This window comes from Mya arenaria, chromosome 7, assembly GCF_026914265.1.
Source record: "Mya arenaria isolate MELC-2E11 chromosome 7, ASM2691426v1".
Lineage (NCBI taxonomy): Eukaryota > Metazoa > Mollusca > Bivalvia > Myida > Myidae > Mya > Mya arenaria.
Window position 1 is genome coordinate 67,500,727 of NC_069128.1, and position 25,324 is coordinate 67,526,050.

The window sequence follows — 25,324 nt, forward strand, 5'->3', positions numbered from 1 at the left end:
TCAATGGTTGTTATATACGCGTTTATACGCAAATCAATGGTTGTTATATACGCGTTTATACGCAAATCAATGGTTGTTATATACGCGTTTATATGCACCTATTTACCTCTTTGAGCACCGTGTCATATAAGCGCGACATTTAAGAAGCACGCATCTACAAATCTTAACAAATAAAATCTATTAAATGGTAGGGTAAGCACCATGGAAAGGTCAATAAACAGTTCACAGAGGGTTTAAAGGTTTTGGACTGATTTTTTCTTATATAGGATGTAGCCTCTGGAACAAGCAATCAACATCCATCAGGAAAATAAACAACATTATTAAGTTTAAGGTTGCCATTAAAAGACACTTGCTAAGCATTCAAGTATAATGTTAAAAAATAAGGTAACATATGCACATTTGTATTTAATGTAATAGATTTCATGTCATTTTAAGAAATTATCAACACTCTTTCTGTGATTCTGCCTTTTTATAGTATTCGTTTGACACTATTTATGTCTGATGTCCAAATATAAACGTTTTTTAATATTTTTGTCTGTGACATTATTCCAATATTTGTCTATGAGAGAAAGTTTGAAGACTTATGTGAAAAAATTCAGAAACAAGCTCAGTAGCAAAAGTTTAAACATAAACCCCGTTTAATGGCACAGGATAAACGCCAAGACATAGAACACACAAAAAAAAACACAAACTAAAAACATGGAACAACAGCACAGTTCATATATATTATATGAAAAAAACTAGGTATGCTTATCAAGGATTGTTAGATACCGCCTTGGAACGGTCAGTAAAATGTAAATTTACTGTGGGTTTCAACCAGTTTACATGCACAAACCTCACCCTTATCCCAACAATCCTGAAGAAAGAAAAAACGAAAAAGGTAAATCAAAGTACAAACCCCTTTTTTTGTCACACCAGCCATAATAAGAACCACAATCGAAATAAGGGATATTATCTCTTTATTGTGATACCCTTGGTATCGATATGTGTGGCATGGTTTACTTAGCTCATGTGTGTTTTAAATAGTTTATTTATGGGGCATGTTGTTTATTACTATACATATGTGCATCATATACTAAAAAGGTATATCAATATATCTAAGCCTAAGAAAAAGGAACCCAAAACACACCATGGACTATTTAAAGCATATACAGTCGAACCCCGTTGGCTCGAGTTCGCTTGGCTCGATTTCCTCGTTAGCTCGAACTGAATGTAAAGGACCTTTTTATGCTGTTGGTAAGTATTCCCGGTTGGCTCGAATTATCGAGGCTCGATGTATTTACGCCGGTTCCTGAGAGTTCGAGCCACCGGGATTCGACACATTTACATATTCATCCGCATTAAAGACTGTCTTATATGGGCTTATAACGCGAACACAGAACAGTTTCGCAAAACGCTTAATGCACTCTGTCAGTTTAAACATTATAATTTTTTGGCACGATGCTGTGCGAGAATGAGGTCTTTTGTTGTAGGGAGTACCCGGAGAAAACCAACTTGTTCGATTTGATGACCACTAACCAAACTCACATGCGCCCAGGGGTGGAATCGAGCCTGGGTCACCTTGGTGAGAAGCGAGTGTGCTAACCACTGCGCCTTGTTACTAAGTAGAGCTTAATTTGCGACAATTGAACCACATTATTTTGTTTACATCGGTTTTTCGAAAAATATACCAATTAAACAACGAATGCAAACTAGTCCAATGCTGTAGCTACGAAAATATACATATATCACGGAGAAAAGAGTTTTTTTCGTTTCTAAAAGTTAGTCAAGCCAAGTAGCCAATAATGTAAAGATAGCTCTGTTTAAAGGCATCTCGAACAAAACTAAATGCTCTACTTCAAAAATTGTTTTCATTGCGGTCAAATATTTTGAAGGTTAAACTGTTATCAAACAGCGACTAGGATGATGTCCTGAAATAAAGATAGTGCACATGCCTACACAATGGTATGAAAATAGGTCGTGTGATTTTACTATGATGGTCACATGACTTGTACTATGATATGAAAATGGGTCATGTGACTTTAATATGATAGTCACATTGCTCTCACCTGACCAGTAAGTTTTTAGAGACCATTGTTCTGCAGAGATCGGATACCTAGAGCAATACTCGGTTATCTTTAGTCAAAGCTTGTTCTGATACAGCAGTATTGTTCTAACAGTGGATGGAAGGAGGATATAAAAAGAGGGACATGATGATTGGGTTTCAGTTTGGCTTTGGATCTGAAGCAATACTAAGCAAAGAAGGTAAGCTCAGTTTCTATGTTTTAATAGTGAACACGCTCTGTCTTTAGAATTGAAAAAAAACACACACGGTAAAATGTACGTTAAGATATTGCATTGAATAGCAACACGTTTGTTAAAATGGTTCATTTTCGGATATATGTATGTATTCATCGCTCACCTTAATCACTCGTTTATTTTTATATATGCTGTCTTAAGTTTGTTGAATAGTTCCTATTCGGATGATACATGTATTCAGTTCACACAATTAAAACTCAAATTTATAATTAAGCTTGCAATGTTGTCTTGGGCGGTATGCAATTTTACAAATGATTAAATTTAATGAGATCTTAAATTAACTTAACAATCTTACAGTAATTAGTCAGTAGTAGATATGTTGTAAAATTGATGTGTATCGAAGAAAGGCATGTTAATTGAAAACGGTTGAATCGGTTATTTGTGCTATTTAACAAAACAGGAATCTGTACTTGAATTTTGAATAATTCTTATTTTTCGTGACTCTCACATATTAATATATACATTTAAAAGAGCCATACATCGAGAACGCTGACAATTATTTTACTGTTTAGAACATATTCCTGGAGAAATAATCTGAAAACACTGATCAAATTAATTCGAGCCCCTTCAAGCACTTCATTGTTAAAATTCACATTAAACAAAATGTTATCTTCTAGCTGAAGAAGGTTGCGTTTATTTTACCACAAAATTTGATAAAGACCGTAAAAATTGTTTCTCATATCACAATACTCCTTATATAATTCGGCGTGTGCGTCTTTTTAACATACTTTTTATGGTTGTTTTCTTTGTTTCATGTGATAATGTCAAAACGCTTGGCCCACTCAGAAAAAGCAAATTTCAAAACAAATAATTAGTTTATAAAATTTCTTTGGTAAAAGACGTGTCAATAATGGTAAAACGTGCTATTCACAAATATATAGCGAGCTTCACCACTAATATTCAGAAGTAATGATTTTTACAACAAAACGACTAAGGGCGTTAGTGAATATGGACGCTGCTTTTGAAACTGCAATAACATGTACATGTCCTGAGTCTTAGTTTCAGAGTCAAGACCGAAATGTTTTAATCTTCAGTATATAGTAAAAGCGCTCTTTCTAAAGTATTGATTGTGTTTATTTGCTGCATATGTTGCAGCTAGCAGGTTTAACAAGTCTTTTCACATCAAAACGCTTCTCTCATCTAAATTAAATCAATTTCAGCAATTTCAGCTTGGCTCTGATTCCTCGCTACATTAATATATAACTTTAAAATTATAATTAATTAGCCGATCAAGAAACTTCTCTCTACTGTTTCACATAAATTTAACCAATCAAAACCCTTTGTTCTTTCAGATGTTCCGTCTATTGGTTGTTTCGTGCCTTGTGGCTTGCAGTCTGTCCCTTGATGCCGCTCTTAACGGCGAATGGGCAGCCTATAAGACCTCATACAACAAACTGTATGAGCCAAGGGTTGAACTTCTTAGGTAAGGAATATTACACAGTTTTAGGGTGTATCATTAGTCTTCGTTCGGATTTTATTCATTGAAATGACCCCCTTACTGAAGTTACGTTTCGAATTAGGACATTGCAAGCGGATGCTAAAGATTGTCAAAATTTAGAAAAAGGAATAAAGGAAATAACTCAACCATGCATTGATCTATATAAATATGCCGCCGACAACGATGAAACCATTTTTCAAAGTTAAAATACACCAAACACACTGCTAATATATTGATTTTCCGTTTTTAGACGTCAGATCTGGGAAAGCAACATTGCCTACATCCAGAGCCACAATCTGGAGGCTGACAGGGGAGTCCACACCTACACACTCGGCATGAACGAGTATGGGGATATGGTGAGTGGAACAAGTACTTAAGATATAAATATTTGATACGTGACAATGACGTTGCTTAAAGTAATTTCTGAGTCCAATTAGAATGCACATAATATACAGATCGTGTTATTTTGTATTAGATTTTCCGGAATCCCAGGGGAGCATACCCCAATCCACTTTGCATGATGGTTCTACTAACGCCATTGGCCATGTGCTTGCCTTAATGATTGTTGACACACAGTTGCTAATAGCATTGCTGAACTAAAGCAACAGAGTTATTATAGCCAAACCCGCCGTTTAAAGTTCTGATTGTGTCGAAGGATCTTCACACCCCGAATGTATTTGGATGAAGATTTCTAAAATAACCTGCTGCTCAAATTATTACCAATGAAACGTTTTCAATTCTTTATAAACAATGAGTTAAGACCATTAATTTCAAAGATATATGCTTAATTCCAATTTTGCCATTTTAAACACATCAATGCATTAACGCGATCGTTGTTTTTAAACAATTTAATTACATGTATAACTTATGAGATATTTAACAATGCCTTAAGTAATTTGTATTTGCCCATTATCTGAAATATAACATCGTCACATACTTTTTAATGGCATACAAAGCCAAATATTATAACATCGTATGTGTAAAATTTTCATTTTACAGATTTCATTTTATGTATAAATCACAGTAAAACCAAAGAAAAAACACGTTACTTAATAATAAGCATAACATAATGCACACATTTTGCCTTAAATTTTCGTCTTGACAGAATGAACTTAAGCTTGGACCGACTTGAGTGTAGGAATAATAACGATGTTATCATTAACAGATAAACATTGTATTCTTAAGGGGTCTCTTCAAGTGGAAATGTAGCAAATAAGGGATTATTACAGTGCACAATTTGGTTGCTTTAGTTTGAATACGATTTGAACAACTGACCTACATTAGATTATTTATCTATTAACGCAAAATGATAAAAACTTTTACCATGGTATGGCATTATACTGAGGTCAAGATACTTAAATATTACATTCCAGCCTCGTTTAAAAGTGTTGCCAAACACACCGATATAAATATGAATATGTAGGTTATCAAGCAATAAGCGAACATGGCAAATACTTCCATCGTTGGGGCTATTTTCGGGTCGCTTCTTAAGGGTACGATTATTTGCGTCTTTAAATAAGGTCACGTATTGCTACCTCGTAAATTGATAACACATTGCATTGTTTCTAGGATACAAAGAAAACAAAAAAAAACACCAAAAACACTGACCCGTAGTTGGATGTTAATTAACATTATAATGGGCTAAAAACTTCGTATACAATATCAGTACCTTGTATATTACTTTGAAACAGGAGACCTATTACGTGGCCAATTAATACACTTTTTCATTGTTAAACATACTGTTCTTTCAACTATTCAGACTTGATTGTAATTATGTCGATAATTTGTTTTTCGATTTAGGAAATTGACGTTTTAAGAATGAATTAAAATACATTTTTCACAAGCGCTATTTGAATGATTCATAATATGGTACTTTTTTCAAATATGAGCATATACATTATCACAAAAAAGTGCACTCCATCATTGTCTGTTAAACGTATCTATAATGGGTTTGAATTGACCAGACCGGACCGGCCCAGCCCAATGCAGGAAATGCACGTCCCATTCTCTCTTATATCCTCAAAATGAAGATATTCTTGTACATTGTCAACTGTGGAGAATCAGTAATCGGTCCCACCCCAAACTCCGGATGAGGAACATACATTTCCATAGCGACCATGAACGGATTGAGCTTGATCGGCTCGAACCCCAAATCTATATGCAGAACACACATTTCTTCATCTTATACCACGCTTTATGTATATAATTTTAATTAATGTTACCCTTCAAATCATTACAGACCAACCAGGAATTCGTCGCGATCATGAACGGATTGAACATGACCGGCCCCAACCCCAAATCACCATGCAGCAAATACATGCCACCTTCCCACGTGAAGTTGACCGATCTTCCCGACACCGTTGACTGGAGGAAGGAGGGATACGTCACCGAGATCAAGAACCAGGTGACTAATACCAAATAATTAGAGACGTTTAGACTGTAGATATTGCACGCATCTATTAACGTCAGGATAGCCTCATCTTGTAATATAATGCAACGATCTTCTTCAATTGACGAATGACGATGGCCTGTCCGCGCCGGTAAGGTTCATAATTTAAGGAATGAATCGCGTGATTGATTTAGTTATCGGGGTATGAACGCAGTTGGGCTGGTTAAAGTGTGTGGATGCCTATGGATTTATTACCCCCCCACACACAAACACACGGCTATGAGATTCACGCCAATATGGCTAACTTGTAAAAAAACTGAAATGCCAATGTGTATCCATTTTACAAGTATCGATGAACAAGCTGATTATTACCACATCTGTTGTTGTATGAGAAAAAGATGATAGTTTTCGAAGATGTTAAATATTACCATTTTGCTTATTTACGCGATTTTAATAAATTTCTCAACGTTTTCTTTAACTCTGTCCTGTGACACTACAGGGACAATGCGTTTTCACCGTTCAAATGGGAAACCGGGTTAATCTATATTTAGCTATTGTATTTTAGATATGTTCTATTTTTAAACATTACGTAATGTTCTATTTAGGGACAATAGCTATTTTATTTTAGATATGTTCTATTTTTAAACATTACGTAATGTTCTATTTAGGGACAATGCGGATCATGCTGGTCTTTCTCCACCACCGGATCCCTTGAGGGACAGAACTTCAAGAAGACCGGCACCCTGACCTCTCTGTCCGAGAAGAACCTGATGGACTGCTCCCAGAAAGAGGGTAGGCTGACCCCCTTTGATTGCTCCTATTAATATGATTATACCAACAATGCCTGTGTGGGGCTCGCACAATGGAAATGATAATAACTTGAACACATACTTAAGTTTGGATTGCATTGCATTGTATATGTTCTTTTGTTTTTGTTTTGGCCAGGGTAATATGTTGCAATATGAACTGGACACATCCTGTACATAGTTATTAACTTTCTTTTAAGAACAATATCACATTGTGTTATTTGTTTAATTGCACAGGCATGATGATGCCGGTGGGGTCTGAACGACTTTGCTCTGTTATATGATATTGCTAGCACAATACATTATTAAATTTTGCGTATTTATAGTAAGTATTCATGGTGGACGTTATGTTATAATAATTGATTTCCGGTTTCAGGAAATCACGGATGCCAGGGAGGTCTGATGGACTTTGCTTTCGCCTACGTTATTTCCAACGACGGTATTGATACTGAGGAGTCCTACCCATATGAGCCAAAGGTAAGTCCTTATATGTTTGCTTTAGAAATTACTTTGTTTTTTCATTTTTATTTATAATTATGGTACGCATTATATTTCGTTAATCTATCTCTTTACATTCGAGATAACAATAAATCGCAAAGAATTATTGAATTATATAGTTTTACTTCAATACTTCTATAATATGATATTGTAATATAATGTCTGCAATATAAATAATCATCATACATTTCGCCATTACTTTGTATTACTTCACTATCAAAAATATTCTTAAACTACGATTTTTTGGGGCGTTCAAGAAATATGAACGTTGGCTGCGATTTTCAAGTCCAAAACTGCTAATTTTGGTACAAATGCCTTCAATTCAGATACAAAATGAGATAATTGTTTGGGAAACTGCAGAAATATTTTCTTAAAGCGTTAGTTGAGCCGTTAGCCATAAACTAGCAATCTTGTACCTCTGGTTTCAAGACATTTACTTCAAAATGGCTTATTCCAAGACAGAAAAAATAAAAGAGAGTAGTCAAAACGGCCAATCTGTAAGAGAGAGTGTAGCTTTAAGCGCAATAACAAGAGTACCACAAGCCTAAACCTTATACAATACGATGACGAATGTGATATGAATAACCTCATACTATTATAACATTAGCCCATAAGCCAGTTTCTCATACACTCGGTCCATAAGCCAGTTTCTCATACACTCTGGTTATGGTATTGTAATGTCTGCTGTAAGAACAACCATCATAATGCTAAACCATTAGCCAACAAACCATTTTCTCATACAATTTGAGTATGGTATTTTGATGTTTATATGAAAAAAAATACTAAAATGAAGATGTCTGCAATAAGAACAACCATCATACCATTTGGTCCCAAAGCCTCTACCTCTTCTTTTCACCTCCATATTTTTTTCAGAACGGCAAGTGCAAGTACAACCCCGCCAATGTCGGAGCCACGGAAAAGAGCTGCATGGACATCAAGGAGGGATCTGAAGATGACCTCATGGCCGCCTCCGCCACCGTTGGACCCATCTCCGTTGGTATCGATGCTAGCCACCCATCCTTCCAGCTGTACAAGTGAGTCCACAATTTATTTTGATAAGGAATTTTATATGTTCGGCAGATAATGAATATAGCCTTATGCTTTCTCTGTTTTACAATATTTAATCCAGTTTAGATTAGTATTGACGCTAATCATCCTTCTTCCAAGCTCTAAATGAAGGACTTAAATAAATCCTGTTGTCGAAAGTGTAGCATTTGATAAAGTCAACAGGATAATTTGGAAAACCCAAAATATAACCCCTATGTCAAAATCGACGAAGCCATCCTCTGGCAGAGTTATCGAACGCCTTCAACATACTTCGAAGTAAAAGTAAATATAATTATATCATAATTTAGTTCCTCAAAGTAAGAATCAATTTCGTTCTTTCACACAGGTCTGGAGTGTACAGTGAGAGGAGATGCTCCTCCACCCGTCTCGACCACGGTGTTCTCGTTGTCGGCTATGGCTCTGAAGATTCCAAAGACTACTGGCTCGTGAAGAACAGGTGAGATTGTAAAATTGTAAATGTAACAATAAATAGAAACAAAAACATGAGATATGATGCTAAAAAATCAGAAGATGACTCGTTTTTATATATTACTATATAAAGACAATAACATGGTTTTATGACCTGTTCTTTTTGTCAATTAGGACGATTGGTTATCGAAGAACACTTGAGGCTTTAAAATTGATATATAATATATATGCTTCCATATAAAATAGCAAATGACATTATCTCCGGATAAAGTTTCAATTTATAGAAATTCTGAACAAGTAACAAGCTGATGGAACTTATTCTATGTAACCATACTATTTCCTTAAACTTGATTTCATAAAATAGAGTATTGTTATATTGATTTTCATATGATAATTTCCTATATAAATAGCATTTGTTTTCAACATATAGAATCCTAATCAGACTGATATAGAACAAAACAAGTTTGGTTAGTGAGCTCCTGTTATAAGGGAATTAAAATTGTTCGAGAAATCGGGGAAAGATCTCTATTTGACTGTGCTTTACAGAACTACATATAGCGTACAGTCCATTTGTCAAATGATTTTCTGTCTAAGCAAAATATTGCATTTCTTATTGCCAGCAGATTGTGTTTTCAATTCAGCTCAAACAAAACCATACCGAATTGATCGTATCATTTGCGTCAGGGTTCAATATCTAAAACTTCTTATCAGGCAGGAAATAAGAACTAATTTTCTATTTAGAAATCTATCTGAATCTGTTAATAGTATACTAATTATCTCCTTGTGTCCCTTAATAGGGCTTATATTTGGATATTGGACAACTGAGCTTGTCCCTGTAATGTTCATTGTTTTATTATTATTACCTATTGTATTATCATATATGCTTTATAAATGCAATATGATGATAAGGTATAATTATCTTAACAGAAGTAACATAATATCATTAATTATCCAGTAGGAGTATGAAGCGCTTCTCATGATGAGTTTTAAATCTATAAATAGAAATCATATCTATTAATATCCATATCAGCTGGAGCAAGAGCTAGAGTATCACAAGTTCTAGAAATAGAAGTTGCATTATATCTATAAATATCCTTTTTCAGCTGGGGCAAGAGCTGGGGACAGGAGGGATACATCATGATGTCAAGAAACATGAAGAACCAATGCGGTGTTGCCACATCAGCCAGCTTCCCAACCATGTAATCTGATTGGTCTATATCGAGTTTGAATTCTCGAAGACAGATTATTATTGATTGGACACTGGTTTTCTCATGATCTGAACTAACGCATCAGTTATTGTGATATTTATCGTTTTTTGAAACTATTTGCAATAAAAGCTTACAAATGCAGATGTTGTATTTTTTGTTTTAAATTGAAAACAGTGATTTGAATGAGAAGAAGCACACTAGTTTAGGATCATGTCTTTATGTTACCGATAAGAAATTCAGCTGCGTAGTCGCTTCATGTCGTTTTGTTCAGAGTGAAGAATAAGAATATCCAAAAAGATACCAAATGTAGTATATAAACGACCATGACAGTTTGCAAAACGGAAAAGACTTCATGTACAATTTCACGACAAAAATGTATGGGTAAACGTTAAAGCGTCCTTTAATGAAAATAAAAATTGAAAACCATTTCCTTAACGTATCTGGAAAAGGTTAGCATAGTGATAAAATTATAAACAGGGATACAATCAAGCAGAGAGTGAGACCTTATCCTTTTACCTTGAGGTGCCTGTTTCGAGTGTAGCGTAAACACTCCCACAACACAACTCAAGTTCCACTGGATTAACTAGACTGATTTTTTCATAATAGGAACGTTAATGTTCTCATTAAGTTATACGATTTAGAAATGTCAATTGTTGTAATGTGCTTCGCACTTTGGTCAACGTAAACTACAAAGCCAGGATCAAATTGAATGTGAACTACTGGTCTGGAATGAACAACTTATACATGTAGTTTTGATATTGTTCTGACCTCAATATCATTTTAACGTCTTTAATCTCAGACTCTTAGATAAGAAATTATCATTAAATTTTATGATCTTAGACATTTTCAATTCCATCTTCCTTTATGGTTTATTTATTGCGTTAACTATAACAATCCGGTATGTGCTAGTTGCTGGTCTTTGTTATAACATAGCATATGCGGGCTTGACTACGAAATCTCGAAAATCGATCTGGAAAACAAAATTCCAATATATAATTTTAATAATAATTATACGAAAAACTACAATCAACAGTTCAGTAGCTAGAAGTTGGCAAATAAGAATAATGGTTTCATAAACTCCGTTTAATGGCACAGGGTGAACTTCAAAAACAAAAAAAATCACAAACAAGAAACACGAAACACCACATAAAAATCCACAAACAACACAGTGTGTATATACTATATAAATAAACTAGGTGTGTTTATCAAGGATTGTTAGGTACCTAAGTAATACGTTTTGAGGTAATAAGCTGATCCTCACAGAAACACCAAGCATTATAGCCAAGGTTTTTTGTCTGCCAACGTATTCAGTTATTTCCTTATAGCAGTGTATACGATGATGGCGGCAATACAGCTCCTAAGTTCTCGGAGATTCGGACAGTATATGTCATATGGCAAATGTACCGCAATATTTAAAGTGACACTCTTATTCATAATCAATACAAACACATGTATAACAAACATAAACTTTAAGTATTAGACCGTTAACTACTTACTAAATAATGAATATATGGAATATCTCAATTACTGATATAACAATATTGTAACCGTGATTTTAATAGCTCACAAAGGCAAAAATATTAAATGATTGGTGAGCTCGGAAAGATTAAATGTGAACTACTATAGTCTCATAAGGTATGAATACCATGTTTTCCGCACCTTTCCCTCGATATGAACCATCGTTTTTGACTTTTATTAATCCTTTTAGTATATCAAAACAATTGCATTAATTGTCGTAAATCTTGTTTTGGAGTAAGAGTGCATCTTTAATGTTTTCGCCATAAGTTGAATCAGTCATTGGGTTTAAAGTTGATATGACGCAAACATCAATGTTGACATCATTGTGTTCAGTGACTGAAGGAAGAATGGTGGCACACACTGTGTGGCAAACTCTAAAAATATTTGGTGCTATCTAGGAAGTTGCGTTTTGTGTATTTTATATTTATCAGGATGCCAAACTAGTATCATTTCGAAACATAACCATATGACATAGTCCTGTTTGTCGTTGACCTTTCGCACATTTTAGGATCCCATTTGAAATTCACGCGGTCTAGCACAGCTGTATCTCTAACCAGGGTCATATTATGTTTGTGCACTTTGTCCCACAACTAAACACTACTGCTACTTTCACTGGTATATAAGCCCATGGAAAGGCAAGTCGTTCTGTGAAATAATCATTGACCCCCTCGCCCAAAACCCCCCTTTCCCAAAAAGAGCCGGCGTGTAGTTACCACAAAAGCAACTAGTAGGGAGTATCACAGATCAAATTCTCTATACACGTGTCAAATAAATCTTAATGCGCGTGATTAGGTCTTTTAAAGTCGTTATAATGTACATACTTAGCAATTTTATAATTCAAATATTAATCTTTGAAATTCCTCATAATTCTAAAAAAACATATTACAGTCATAATGCAGTCATTTTGGCTGTTAATTTGTTTATTTAAACAACGTTTATTTTTGAAGTTTTGGCTACTGCGCTTGTACTTTTTGTAATAGTCATTTCTGTCGTTAATTGTTTTTTCTTTTTAATCTGTTACTAGAGTATTACTTTTAAATTTAAATAAATGAACCATAGCCGAAAATGCCGACTTAATTTTAACAATCAGTGTCCTAAAGGTTGTTGGCATATATTTGTCTGTCCGTCTATTTATAAACTAGGATATGGTACCCGATGTTAGAAATTTACAACACGTGAACAGATAGCAGAACCAACAGGAGGCTTACAATTGCGATTGTTTGAATATCAAATCGCAAGAGTTTTGTTCTTGGCTTGAGAAAGCCGATTCATAAATGAGTTAGATCTCTGATAGCTCCATTAACCATTAAAATAAAACTTCGATGCATGGCGACTCCATGATGTTGTAGTTTGATCGATAAGGCAATATCTTGCTTGCATGTACAGTATTCATAAAACATCTTACTGAATATTTTCAACTTATAAAAAAAAAATCTTTTTTAAATAACGTCTCCTTTTCATCAAATTCATTCATATGCTGTATAGTCCATTTTCCTATTTTTTGTTTACAAACATTGTTAGTTCGCTTTAAATTCAAATTAGAAAAAAGGCAATTTTCCACTTATTTGAATTTTTCACTCAGATGCTTAAAATATACAGTCGAACCTCATCGGCTCGAACTCCCATGAACCGGCGAAAATACCTCGAGCCTTGGAAAATTTGAGCCAAGCGGGATGATTACCGTTAGCATTAGGAAATCGATCCTTTACATCCAGTTCGAGTCAATGAGGAATTCTGGCCAAGCGAGTTCGAGCCAACGGGTTTCGGATGTACGGCCCCTGATAACTAAATTATCAAAACTAAATCAAAGACAACGTTATTGAATTTTATGTCTTTACTCTTCATTTAGATTGAAAACGGCCATATTTTGCAAACTAGTATGTTTGTTATTCTCTGACCAATGCGTCCATATTATATTTCTTAACGGAAAACCCTTTTATATGATATCAAAATAAACTGGGGTCACCAGGCCTCCACCGTTTGCTAATTAACTCTGACTACATATAATTGGTTCATCTCATGATCATATATATAAAGTGATAATATTATATGTGACTGTTATTGATTACAAACTGTTTACAATATGAGTATACACATGGTCCTATCAAACTGTCGTTATTTAACCATTTATCATAGATATGCCTTCAGATACTTGTATACCACTACTAAAATTGACACTTCCGGAACGAGCCCACTAGCCAGCTGATTAACGAATACCCTGTGTAGAGACACAGTGGCCAAATGTTGTATCTATATGGTAAACTTGCCGCAGGCGGAAACTATGGTGGACAAATTTGCACCTGGGTATATATTTAACGCGTTTAAATGCCATTTGAGAACAAACGAATATTGTTTAATAAAGGGCCGACACCGTGTGGACAAACTACATAAATCATAGCCATAACATTGTTACAAAAAGTGACATTTGATACGAATATCTGTATTTAATTCAACTATTTTACTAAGAGTATTATGCTATAGTCGCTTCGGGAAATTAATCTGCAATTTGGTTGACCCTTAAAGTCAGTTGCTCATGGTTTGGGACCCAAAGTTAGTTTCCCGATAATGCATCTGAAAACACTTATTTTAACCTTTTTTTACTCCATGATATCGAAAATGCAGACAAAATTCAGTTATAGCATACTAAAGTATTTTGGTTTTACCAGGTTTCGAATCCACGCCGGTAAAGTCACGAAAAATGTAAAATTAAGACGGGTAGTACACACGGCCATCGGGACTTTAGCTTATGTGGAGGTTATGATGACCTGTTAAGGATACATTGATAACATCACGTAATATTGTCAATGAACCAATCACGCAACACCACAGCCGTAACTATTTTTAATCGCGTTAGTAACGCGATTCAAAATTGTGGTCTTCAAAGACGATATTTGAGTAAATATCAACATTTGCTGAAGGGTTCCAGTTTTTGGTGTTCTTGTTTCAACACTCCTTATGATTTGCCACAATTGATTTCATAATTAAAAAAGTGCATTTTACAAACCATGAGCGAGTTACTTTAAAACTTTTATTAAAAGACTGTCATAAAATATTTAACATAATGTACATGCTCATTGTTGTTTGATCGTAAAACTGAATCAAAATAAAGCAGTTGTTTCCATAACTTCGAAGCAACTTCTGATAGGAACGGGTGGGGTGGGGCTCGGCTCGCTTGGCTCGAATTCCTCGAACTTAATGTAAAGGGATTTTTAATACTGTAGGTATGCATTCCCTATTAGCTCAAATTTCCCAAATCTCGAGGTATTTTGCCGGTTCATGAGAGTTCGAGCCAACGGGGTTCGACTGTATAAACAATAAAAAAAATAATCCGCATTGTGCTTATAACGCGGACACCAAACAATTTTACAAGAGCTTAATGTATACTGTTAGTTTTAACATAATTCTTGTTACAGCGACTGTGAAGAAAATTATGATTACATATACTAAGGTACTCTCGTTGGCATGATGTTGCCCGAGGGTGTGGTCTTGTGTTGTAGGGGGTACCCTGAAACCCCCCACTTGTTAGGCTTTGTGACCACTAACCAAACTCTTATCGAACCCTGGTCACCTTGGCGAGAAGCGAGTGCGCTAACCATTGCGCCTTGTGACTAAGTAGACCTAAATTTGCGACACTTGCAACTCATTTTTCTCATTTATGTGTAAACCGGTGTTTATGAAATGAAACTAATAAAACAAAAAAAATAGACAAGTTTACGAAATCATTCGTACATCACGGCGTAAATAGCTTGTTTTTGTTTTCTTCAAGTCAGTCAAGCCCAGTAGTCAATAATGTAACGATAGCTTTGTTTAAAGCCATTTCTAACAAGACGAAATGTTCAACTTCAAATAATACTTTTCATTATAGTCAATGAAATAAAGATAATACACATGCCTTCACAATGGGATGAAAATAGGTCGTGTGATTTTACTATGATGGTCACATGACTTGAGCAATGATATGAACACAGGTCATGTGACTTTAATATGATAGTCACATTGCTCTCACCTGACCAGTAAGTTTTTAGAGACCATTGTTCTGCAGTGATCGGATACTAAGAACAATACTAGGTTATCCTATGTCAAAACTTGTTTTGATACAGCAGTATTGTTCTCACAGTGGAAGAAGGATGGTATATAAAGAGGGACATGATAGTTGGGCTTCAGTTTGGCTTTGGATCTGAAGCAATACTAAGCAAAGAAGGTAAGCTCAGTTTCTATGTTTTAATAGTGAGCACTCTGAGTCATAAGAATTGAGAAAAAAACACGGTAAAATGAACGTTACGATATTGCATTGAATAGCAACAAGTTTGTAAAATGGTTCATTTTCGGATATATGTATATATATTATTATTATATAACCACTCGTTTATATTTATACTTTAGCAAACTATGCTGTCTTAAGTTTGTTGAATAGTTTCTATTCGAATGATACATGTATTAAGTTCACACAATTAAAACTCAAATTTATAATTAAGCTTAAAATGTTGTCTTGGGTGGCAATTTTATAAATGATTAAATTTAATTAGATCTTAAATTTACTTAAAAATCTTACAGAAATTAGTCAGTAGTAGATATGTTGTAAAATTAGTATGTATCGTAGAAAGGCATGTTTTAAAAACGGCTAATTCAGCTATTCAACAAAACTGAAATCTATATTTGTATTGTGACTGATTATTTTTGTTTAATGACTCTGTTCAAATCATATATAAATTTTAAAGGGCCATACATCGAGAACACTGACAATTATTTTAATGTTTAGAACATATTCCTGGAGAACTCATCTTCAATGTTACAATACTAACACTGATCAAATTAATTCGAGCCCCTTTAAGCTCTGGACTGTTAAAACTCACCTTCAACAAAATGTTATCTTCTAACTGAAGAAGGTTGCGATTATTTTACATCAAAATTTGATAACGACCGTAAAAATTGTTTCTCATATCTCAATACTCCTTATAATATTCGGCTTCTGCGTCTTTTTAACATACTTCTTATAGTTGATTTCTTTTGTTAATGTGATAATGTTAAAACGCTATGCAAATATTTACTTACGGATCGGGTCTGAATTTGAGACACATACTCAGAAAAGCAAATATCAAAACAAATTATCATTTTACTGGTATATAATTTCTTTGGTAAAAGACGTGTAAATAATGGTAAAACGTGCTATTCACAAATATATAGCGAGCTTCACCACTAATATTCACAAGTGACGATTTTTACAACAAATAAAGATAAGCAGTTTTGAATCTTGAATCTGAAAACTCAGACTCATGGCGTTAGTGAATATGGACGCAGCTTTTGAAACTGCAATAGCAATAACATGCCTGAATCTTAGTTTCAGAGTCAAGACCGAAATGTTTTAATCTTTAGTATATAGTAAAAGTGCTGTTTCTGAATAATTGATTGTGTTTATTTGCTGCATATGTTGCAGCTAGCAGGTTTAACAATTCTTTTCTCATCAAAAGCACTTCTCTCAGCTAAATTTAATCAATTCAGGAATTTCAGCTTGGCTCTGATTCCTCGCTACGCGAATATATAACTTTAAAAGTACAATTAGCCGATCAAGAAACTTCTCTCTTCTGTTTCACATAAATTAAACCAATCAAAACCCTTTGTTCTTTCAGATGTTCCGTCTATTGGTTGTTTCGTGCCTTGTGGCTTGCAGTCTGTCCCTTGATGCCGCTCTCAACGGCGAATGGGCAGCCTATAAGACCTCATACAACAAACTGTATGAGCCAAGGGCTGAACTTCTTAGGTAAGGAATATTATTCAGTTTTAGGGTGTATCGTTAGTCTTCGTTCGGATTTTATTCATTGAAATGACTCCCTAACTGAAGTATGTCTCGAATAAGGACATTGCGAGTGGATGCTAACGATTGTCAAATTATAGAAAAAGGCAAAAAGGAAAGAACTCAACGATGCATTGATTTATATAGATATGCCGCCCACAACGATGAAACCGTTCTTCAAAGTAAAAATACACCAAACACACTACTAATATATATTTTCGGTTTTCAGACGTCAGATCTGGGAGAGCAACATTGCCTACATCCAGAGGCACAACCTGGAGGCTGACAGGGGAGTCCACACATACACCCTCGGCATGAACGAGTATGGGGATATGGTGAGTGAAACCAGTACTTAAAATATAAATATTTGAAACGTGACAATGGAGTAGCTCAAAGAAATATCTGGACTTCATATACTGATCGCGTATTTTTGTATTAGATAAGCCGGAAAACAATAAAATGGCCTAAAAAATAAATACAGCCCCAGGAGAGTATACCCCAATCCACTTTGCATGATGGTTCTGCACATGTTATTCAGTCTTCTTACGCCATTGACAATGTGCTTGCCTTAATGATTGTTGACACCAAGATACCGATAAAGTGCCTTGCGGTGTTTGCACACAGTTGCTAATAGCATTGCTGAACTTAAGCAACAGAGTTATTATGGTCAAAACCGCCGTTTAAAGTTCTGATTTCCGAACATATTTGAATGAAGATTTCTGAAATAAAGTTGCTGATCAAATTATTACCAATGAAACGTTGTTATTTTTTTACACACTGTGATAATACCATGAATTGCAAAGTTATGTGCTTAATTATTATTTTGCCATTTTTAAACTTATCAATGCATTAACGCGATCGTTGTTTTTAAACAATTTATTACATGTATAACTTATGAGATATTTTACAATCCCTAAAGTAATTTTGTATTTGCCCATCATCTGAAATATAACATCGTCAAATACTTTTTAATGGCATACAAAGCCAAATATCTAAACATCGTATGTGTAAAATTTTCATTTTACAGATTTCATTTTATGTATAAATCACAGTAAAACCAAAGAAAAAAACACGTTACTTAATAGTAAGCGTAACATAATGCACACATTTTGCTTTAAATTTTCGTCTTGACAGAATGAACTTAAGCTTGGACCGACTTGAGTGTAGGAATAATAACGATGTTATCATTAACAGATAAACATTGTCTTCTTAATGGGTCTCTTCAAGTGGAAATGTAGCAAATAAGGGATTATTACAGTGCACAATTCGGTTGCTTTAGTTTGAATACGATTTGAACAACTGACCTACATTAGATTATATATCTATTAACGCAAAATGATAAAAACTTTTACCATGGTATAATGATTATACTGAGGTCAAGATACTTAAATATTACATTCCAGCCTCGTTTAAAAGTGTTGCCAAACACACCGATATAAATATGAATATGTAGGTTATCAAGCAATAAGCGAACATGGCAAATACTTCCATCGTTGGGGCTATTTTCGGGTCACTTCTTAAGGGTACGACTATTTGCGTCTTTAAATAAGGTCACGTATTGCTACCTCGTAAATTGATAACACATTGCATTGTTTCTAGGATACAAAGAAAACAAAAAACACCAAAAAAACTGACCCGTAGTTGGATGTTAATTAACATTATAATGGGTTAAAAACTTCGTATACAATATCAGTACCTTGTATATTACTTTGAAACAGGAGACCTATTACGTGGCCAATTAATACACTTTTTCATTGTTAAACATACTGTTCTTTCAACTATTCAGACTTGATTGTAATTATGTCGATAATTTGTTTCTCGATTTAGGAAATTGACGTTTTAAGAATGAATTAAAATACATTTTTCACAAGCGCTATTTGAATGATTCATAATATGGTACTTTTTTCAAATATGAGCATATACATTATCACAAAAAAGTGCACTCCATCATTGTCTGTTAAACGTATCTATAATGGGTTTGAATTGACCAGACCGGACCGGCCCAGCCCAATGCAGCAAATGCACGTCCCATTCTCTCTTATATCCTCAAAATGAAGATATTCTTGTACATTGTCAACTGTGGAGAATCAGTACATAATTAAACATCTTTATACAGACTCCTGATGCATTTCGTATAGATTAAAAATGAATTGAACATGACCCGCCCCGACCCAATATTACCATGCAGCAAATGCACGCCACCCTCTTATGTCAGTATTTATGATTAAACATGTTACCTTTAACATCATAACAGACCGACGAGGATTTCGTTGCTGCAATTATGAACGGAATGAACATAATCGGTCCCACCCCAAACTCCGGATGAGGAACATACATTTCCATAGCGACCATGAACGGATTGAGCTTGATCGGCTCGAACCCCAAATCTATATGCAGAACACACATTTCTTCATCTTATACCACGCTTTATGTATATAATTTTAATTAATGTTACCCTTCAAATCATTACAGACCAACCAGGAATTCGTCGCGATCATGAACGGATTGAACATGACCGGCCCCAACCCCAAATCACCATGCAGCAAATACATGCCACCTTCCCACGTGAAGTTGACCGATCTTCCCGACACCGTTGACTGGAGGAAGGAGGGATACGTCACCGAGATCAAGAACCAGGTGACTAATACCAAATAATTAGAGACGTTTAGACTGTAGATATTGCACGCATCTATTAACGTCAGGATAGCCTCATCTTGTAATATAATGCAACGATCTTCTTCAATTGACGAATGACGATGGCCTGTCCGCGCCGGTATGGTTCATAATTTAAGGAATGAATCGCGTGATTGATTTAGTTATCGGGGTATGAACGCAGTTGGGCTGGTTAAAGTGTGTGGATGCCTATGGATTTATTACCCCCCCCACACACACAAACACACGGCTATGAGATTCACGCCAATAGTAATTAGCTCAGCAATAAAATGCTTTCGGTAACTTGTAAAAAAACTGAAATGCCAATGTGTATCCATTTTACAAGTATCGATGAACAAGCTGATTATTACCACATTTGTTGTTGTATGAGAAAAAGATGACAGTTTTCGAAGATGTTAAATATTACCATTTTGCTTATTTTCGCGATTTTAATAAATTTCTCAACGTTTTCTTTGACTCTGTCCTGTGACACTACAGGGACAATACGTTTTCACCGTTCAAATGGGAAACCGGGTTAATCTATATTTAGCTATTGTATTTTAGATATGTTCTATTTTTAAACATTACGTAATGTTCTATTTAGGGACAATGCGGATCATGCTGGTCTTTCTCCACCACCGGATCCCTTGAGGGACAGAACTTCAAGAAGACCGGCACCCTGACCTCTCTGTCTGAGAAGAACCTGATGGACTGCTCCCAGAAAGAGGGTAGGCTGACCCCCTCTTAAAACTTGATTGCTCCTATTAATATGATTATAACAACAATGCCTGTGTGGGGCTCGCACAATGAAAATGATAATAACTTGAACACATACTTTAGTTTGGATTGCATTGCATTGTATATGTTATTTTGTCATTTTTTTGACCAGGGTAATATGTTGCAATATGAACCGGACACATCCTGTACATAGTTATTAACTTTCTTTTAAGAACAATATGACATTGTGTTATTTGTTTAAATGCACAGGCATGATGATTGCAGTGGGTTCTGAACGAATTTGCGCTGTTATATGATATTGCTAGCACAATACATTATTAAATTTTGGGTATTTATAGTAAGTATTCATGGTGGACGTTATGTTATAATAAATGATTTCCGGTTTCAGGAAATCACGGATGCCAGGGAGGTCTGATGGACTTTGCTTTCGCCTACGTTATTTCCAACGACGGTATTGATACTGAGGAGTCCTACCCATATGAGCCAAAGGTAAGTCCTTATATGTTTGCTTCAGAAATTTCTTTATTTTTTCATTTTTATTTATAATTATGGTACGCATTATATTTCGTTAATATATCTCTTTACATTTGAGATAACAATAAATCACAAAGAATTATTGAATTGTATAGTTTTACTTCAATACATCTATAATATGATATTGTAATATAATGTCTGCAATATAAATAATCATCATACATTTCGCCATTACTTTGTATTACTTCACTATCAAAAATATTCTTAAACTACGATTTTTTGGGGCGTTCAAGAAATATGAACGTTGGCTGCGATTTTCAAGTCCAAAACTGCTAATTTTGGTACAAATGCCTTCAATTCAGATACAAAATGAGATAATTGTTTGGGAAACTGCAGAAATATTTTCTTAAAGCGTTAATTCAGCCGTAAGCCATAAACTAGCAATCTTGTACCTCTGGTTTCAAGACATTTACTTCAAAATGGCTTTTTCCAAGACAGAAAAAAATAAAAGAGAGTAGTCAAAACGGCCAATCTGTAAGAGAGAGTGTAGGTTTAAGCGCAATAACAAGAGTACCACAAGCCTAAACCTTATACAATTCGATTATGACTGTAATATAAATAGCCTCATACTATTATAACATTAGCCCATAAGCCAGTTTCTCATACACTCTGGTTATGGTATTGTAATGTCTGCTGTAAGAACAACCATCATTATGCTATACCATTAGCCAACAAACCATTTTCTCATACAATTTGAGTATGATACTTTGATGTTTATATGAAAAAAATACTAAAATACAGATGTCTGCAATAAGAACAACCATCATACCATTTGGTCCCAAATCCTCTACCTCTTCTTTTCACCTCCATATTTTGTTCAGAACGGCAAGTGCAAATACAATCCCGCCAATGTCGGAGCCACGGAAAAGAGCTGCATGGACATCAAGGAGGGATCTGAAGATGACCTCATGGCCGCCTCCGCCACCGTTGGACCCATCTCCGTTGGTATCGATGCTAGCCACCCATCCTTCCAGCTTTACAAGTGAGTCCATAATTTATTTTGATAAGGAATTTGATATGTTCGGCAGATAATGAAAATTGCCTAATGCTTTCTCTGTTTTACAATATTTAATCCAGTTTGGATTAGTATTGACGCTAATCACCCTTCATCCAAGCTCTAAATGAAGGACTTAAATAACTCCTGTTGTCGAAAGTGTAGCATTTGATAAAGTCAAAATGATAATTTGGAAAACCCAAAATATAACCCCTATGTCAAATTCGACGAAGCCATCCTCTGGCAGAGTTATCGAACGCCTACAACATACTTCGAAGTAAAAGTAAATATAATTATATCATAACTTAGTTCCTCAAAGTAAGAATACATTTCGTTCTTTCACACAGGTCTGGAGTGTACAGTGAGAAGAGATGCTCTTCCACCCGTCTCGACCACGGTGTTCTCGTTGTCGGCTATGGCTCTGAAGGTTCCAAAGACTACTGGCTCGTGAAGAACAGGTGAGATTGTAGAATTGTAAATGAAACAATAAATAGAAACAAAAACATGAGATATGATGCTAAAAATAAGAAGATGACTCGCTTGATTTTATATATTACTATATAAAGACAATAACATGGTTTTATGATCTGTTCTTGTTGTCAATTAGGACGATTGGTTATCGAAGAACGCTTGAGGGTTTAAAATTGATATATAATCTATATGCTTCCATATATAAGAGCAAATGACATTATCTCCGGACAAAGCTTCAATTTCTAGAAATTCCGAACAAGTAACAAGCTTATGGAACTTATTCTATGTAGCCATACTATTTCCTTAAACTTGATTTTATAAAACAGAGTATTGTAATTTTGATTTCATATAATAATTTCGAATAAAAATAGCATTAGTTTTCAAAATATAGAATCCTAATCAGCCTGATATTGAACAAAAAATGTTTGGTTAGTGAGCTCCTGTTATAAGGGATTTTAAATTGTTCGAGAAATCGGGGAAAGATCTCTATTTGACTGTGCTTTACAGAACTACGTATAGCGTACAATCCATTTGTCAAATGATTTTCTGTCTAAGCAAAACATTGCATTTCTTATTGCCAGCAGATTGTGTTTTCAATTCAGCTCAAACAAAACCATACCGAATTGATCGTATCATTTGCGTAAGGTTTCAATATCTAAAACTTCTTATCAGGCAGGAAATAAGAACTAATTTTCTATTTAGCAATCTATCTGAATCTGTTAATAGTATACTAATTATCTCCTTGTGTTCCTTAATAGGGTTTATATTTGGATTTTGTACAATTGGGCTTGTCCCTGTAATGTTCATTGTTTTATTATTATTACCTATTGTATTATCATATATGCTTTATGCAATATGATGATAAGGTATAATTATCTTAATAGAAGTAACATAATATCATTAATTATCCAGTAGGAGTATGAAGCGCTTCTCATGATGAGTTTTAAATCTATAAATAGATATCATATCAATTTCTATCCATATCAGCTGGAGCAAGAGCTAGAGTATCACAAGTTCTAGAAATAGAAGTTGCATTATATCTATAAATATCGTTTTTCAGCTGGGGCAAGAGCTGGGGACAGGAGGGATACATCATGATGTCAAGAAACAAGAAGAACCAATGCGGTGTTGCCACCTCAGCCAGCTTCCCAACCATGTAATCTGATTGGTCTATATCGAGTTTGAATTCTCAAAGACAGATTATTATTGATTGAACACTGGTTTTCTCATGATCTGAGCTAACGTATCAGTTATTGTGATATTTATCGTTTTTTGAAACTATTTGCAATAAAAGCTTACAAATGCAGATGTTGTATTTATTGTTTTAAATTGAAAACAGTGATTTGAATGAGAAGAATAGCACACTGGTTTAGGATCATGTCTTTATGTTACCGATAAGAAAATTTAGATGCGTAGTCGCATCATGTCGTTTTGTTCAGAGTGAAGAATAAGAATATCCAAAAATATACCAAATGTAGTATATAAACGACCATGACAGTTTGCAAAACGGAAAAGACTTCATGTAAAATTTCACGACAAAAATGTATGGGTAAACGTTAAAGCGTCCTTTAATGAAAATAAAAATTGAAAACCATTTCCTTAACGTATCTGGAAAAGGTTAGCATAGTGATAAAATTATAAACAGGGATACAATCAAGCAGAGAGTGAGACCTTATCCTTTTACCTTGAGGTGCCTGTTTCGAGTGTAGCGTAAACACTCCCACAACACAACTCAAGTTCCACTGGATTAACTAGACTGATTTTTTCATAATAGGAACGTTAATGTTCTCATTAAGTTATACGAGATAGAAATGTCAATTGTTGTAATGGGCCTCGGACTTTGGTCAACATAAACTACAAAGCCAGGATCAAATTGAATGTGAACCACTGGTGTTGAATGAACAACTTATAAATGTAGTTTCGATATTGTTCTGACCTCAATATCATTTTTACGTCTTTAATCTCAGACTCTTAGATAAGAAATTATCAGTAAAACTTATGAGCTTAGACATTTTCAATTCCATCTTCCTTTTATGGTTTATTTAAGGCGTCAACTATTACAATCCGGTATGTGCTAGATGCTGGTCTTTGTTATATTATAGCGTATGCGGGCTTGGATACGAATTGTCGAAAATCGATCTGGAAAACAAAATTGCAATATATAATATTAATAATATTTATTTGTAAAACTAGAGAAAAGAGCTCTGTAGCTAAAAATTGGCAAATAAGGAATATTTTTCCATAAACCCCGTTTAATGGCACAGGGTAAACGCCAAAAACAAAAAAAAATCACAAACAAGAAACACGGAACAATAGCACAAAACTCCACAAACAACACAGGCGTGTATATACTATATAAAAAAACTAGGTGTGTTTATCAATGATTGTTAGGTACTTAAGTAATAAGCTTTGAGGTAATAAGCTGATCCTCACAGAAAATACCAAGCATCATAGCCAAAGAATTTCGTCTGCCTACGTTTTCAGTTATTTCCTTATAGCAGTTTATACAATGA

The 25,324-nt window shown here is 34.7% G+C and overlaps 2 protein-coding genes across 2 annotated transcripts; both read left to right on the forward strand.

Moving 5' to 3' along the window:
* Window positions 1-2,135: 2,135 nt before the first annotated feature.
* On the forward strand, window positions 2,136-10,254 carry LOC128241899 (procathepsin L-like). Its single transcript, XM_052959019.1, has 9 exons — window positions 2,136-2,244; window positions 3,591-3,721; window positions 3,987-4,092; window positions 5,976-6,140; window positions 6,794-6,917; window positions 7,308-7,408; window positions 8,303-8,463; window positions 8,823-8,933; window positions 10,009-10,254. Exons 2-9 carry the CDS (start codon window positions 3,591-3,593, stop codon window positions 10,106-10,108), a joined length of 999 nt encoding a protein of 332 aa, XP_052814979.1. The 5' UTR covers window positions 2,136-2,244; the 3' UTR covers window positions 10,109-10,254.
* Window positions 10,255-15,712: 5,458 nt separating this feature from the next.
* On the forward strand, window positions 15,713-24,117 carry LOC128239791 (procathepsin L-like). The gene is made up of 9 exons (XM_052956226.1): window positions 15,713-15,832; window positions 17,259-17,389; window positions 17,652-17,757; window positions 19,895-20,059; window positions 20,679-20,802; window positions 21,201-21,301; window positions 22,168-22,328; window positions 22,688-22,798; window positions 23,872-24,117. The coding sequence occupies exons 2-9, from the start codon at window positions 17,259-17,261 to the stop codon at window positions 23,969-23,971; spliced, it is 999 nt and encodes a 332-aa protein (XP_052812186.1). The 5' UTR covers window positions 15,713-15,832; the 3' UTR covers window positions 23,972-24,117.
* Window positions 24,118-25,324: the final 1,207 nt, after the last annotated feature.

What these genes read in the sequence shown, in the direction of transcription:
- LOC128239791 (XM_052956226.1), top strand. Translation starts at nt 17,259, where the DNA reads ATGTTCCGTCTATTGGTTGTTTCGTGCCTTGTGGCTTGCAGTCTGTCC. An exon ending in CCAAGGGCTGAACTTCTTAG is followed by an intron (nt 17,390 to 17,651) that starts GTAAGGAATATT and finishes TTCGGTTTTCAG; the next exon opens with ACGTCAGATCTGGGAGAGCA. An exon ending in TGAACGAGTATGGGGATATG is followed by an intron (nt 17,758 to 19,894) that starts GTGAGTGAAACC and finishes AAATCATTACAG; the next exon opens with ACCAACCAGGAATTCGTCGC.
- LOC128241899 (XM_052959019.1), top strand. Translation starts at nt 3,591, where the DNA reads ATGTTCCGTCTATTGGTTGTTTCGTGCCTTGTGGCTTGCAGTCTGTCC. An exon ending in CCTACCCATATGAGCCAAAG is followed by an intron (nt 7,409 to 8,302) that starts GTAAGTCCTTAT and finishes TATTTTTTTCAG; the next exon opens with AACGGCAAGTGCAAGTACAA. An exon ending in CCATCCTTCCAGCTGTACAA is followed by an intron (nt 8,464 to 8,822) that starts GTGAGTCCACAA and finishes TCTTTCACACAG; the next exon opens with GTCTGGAGTGTACAGTGAGA.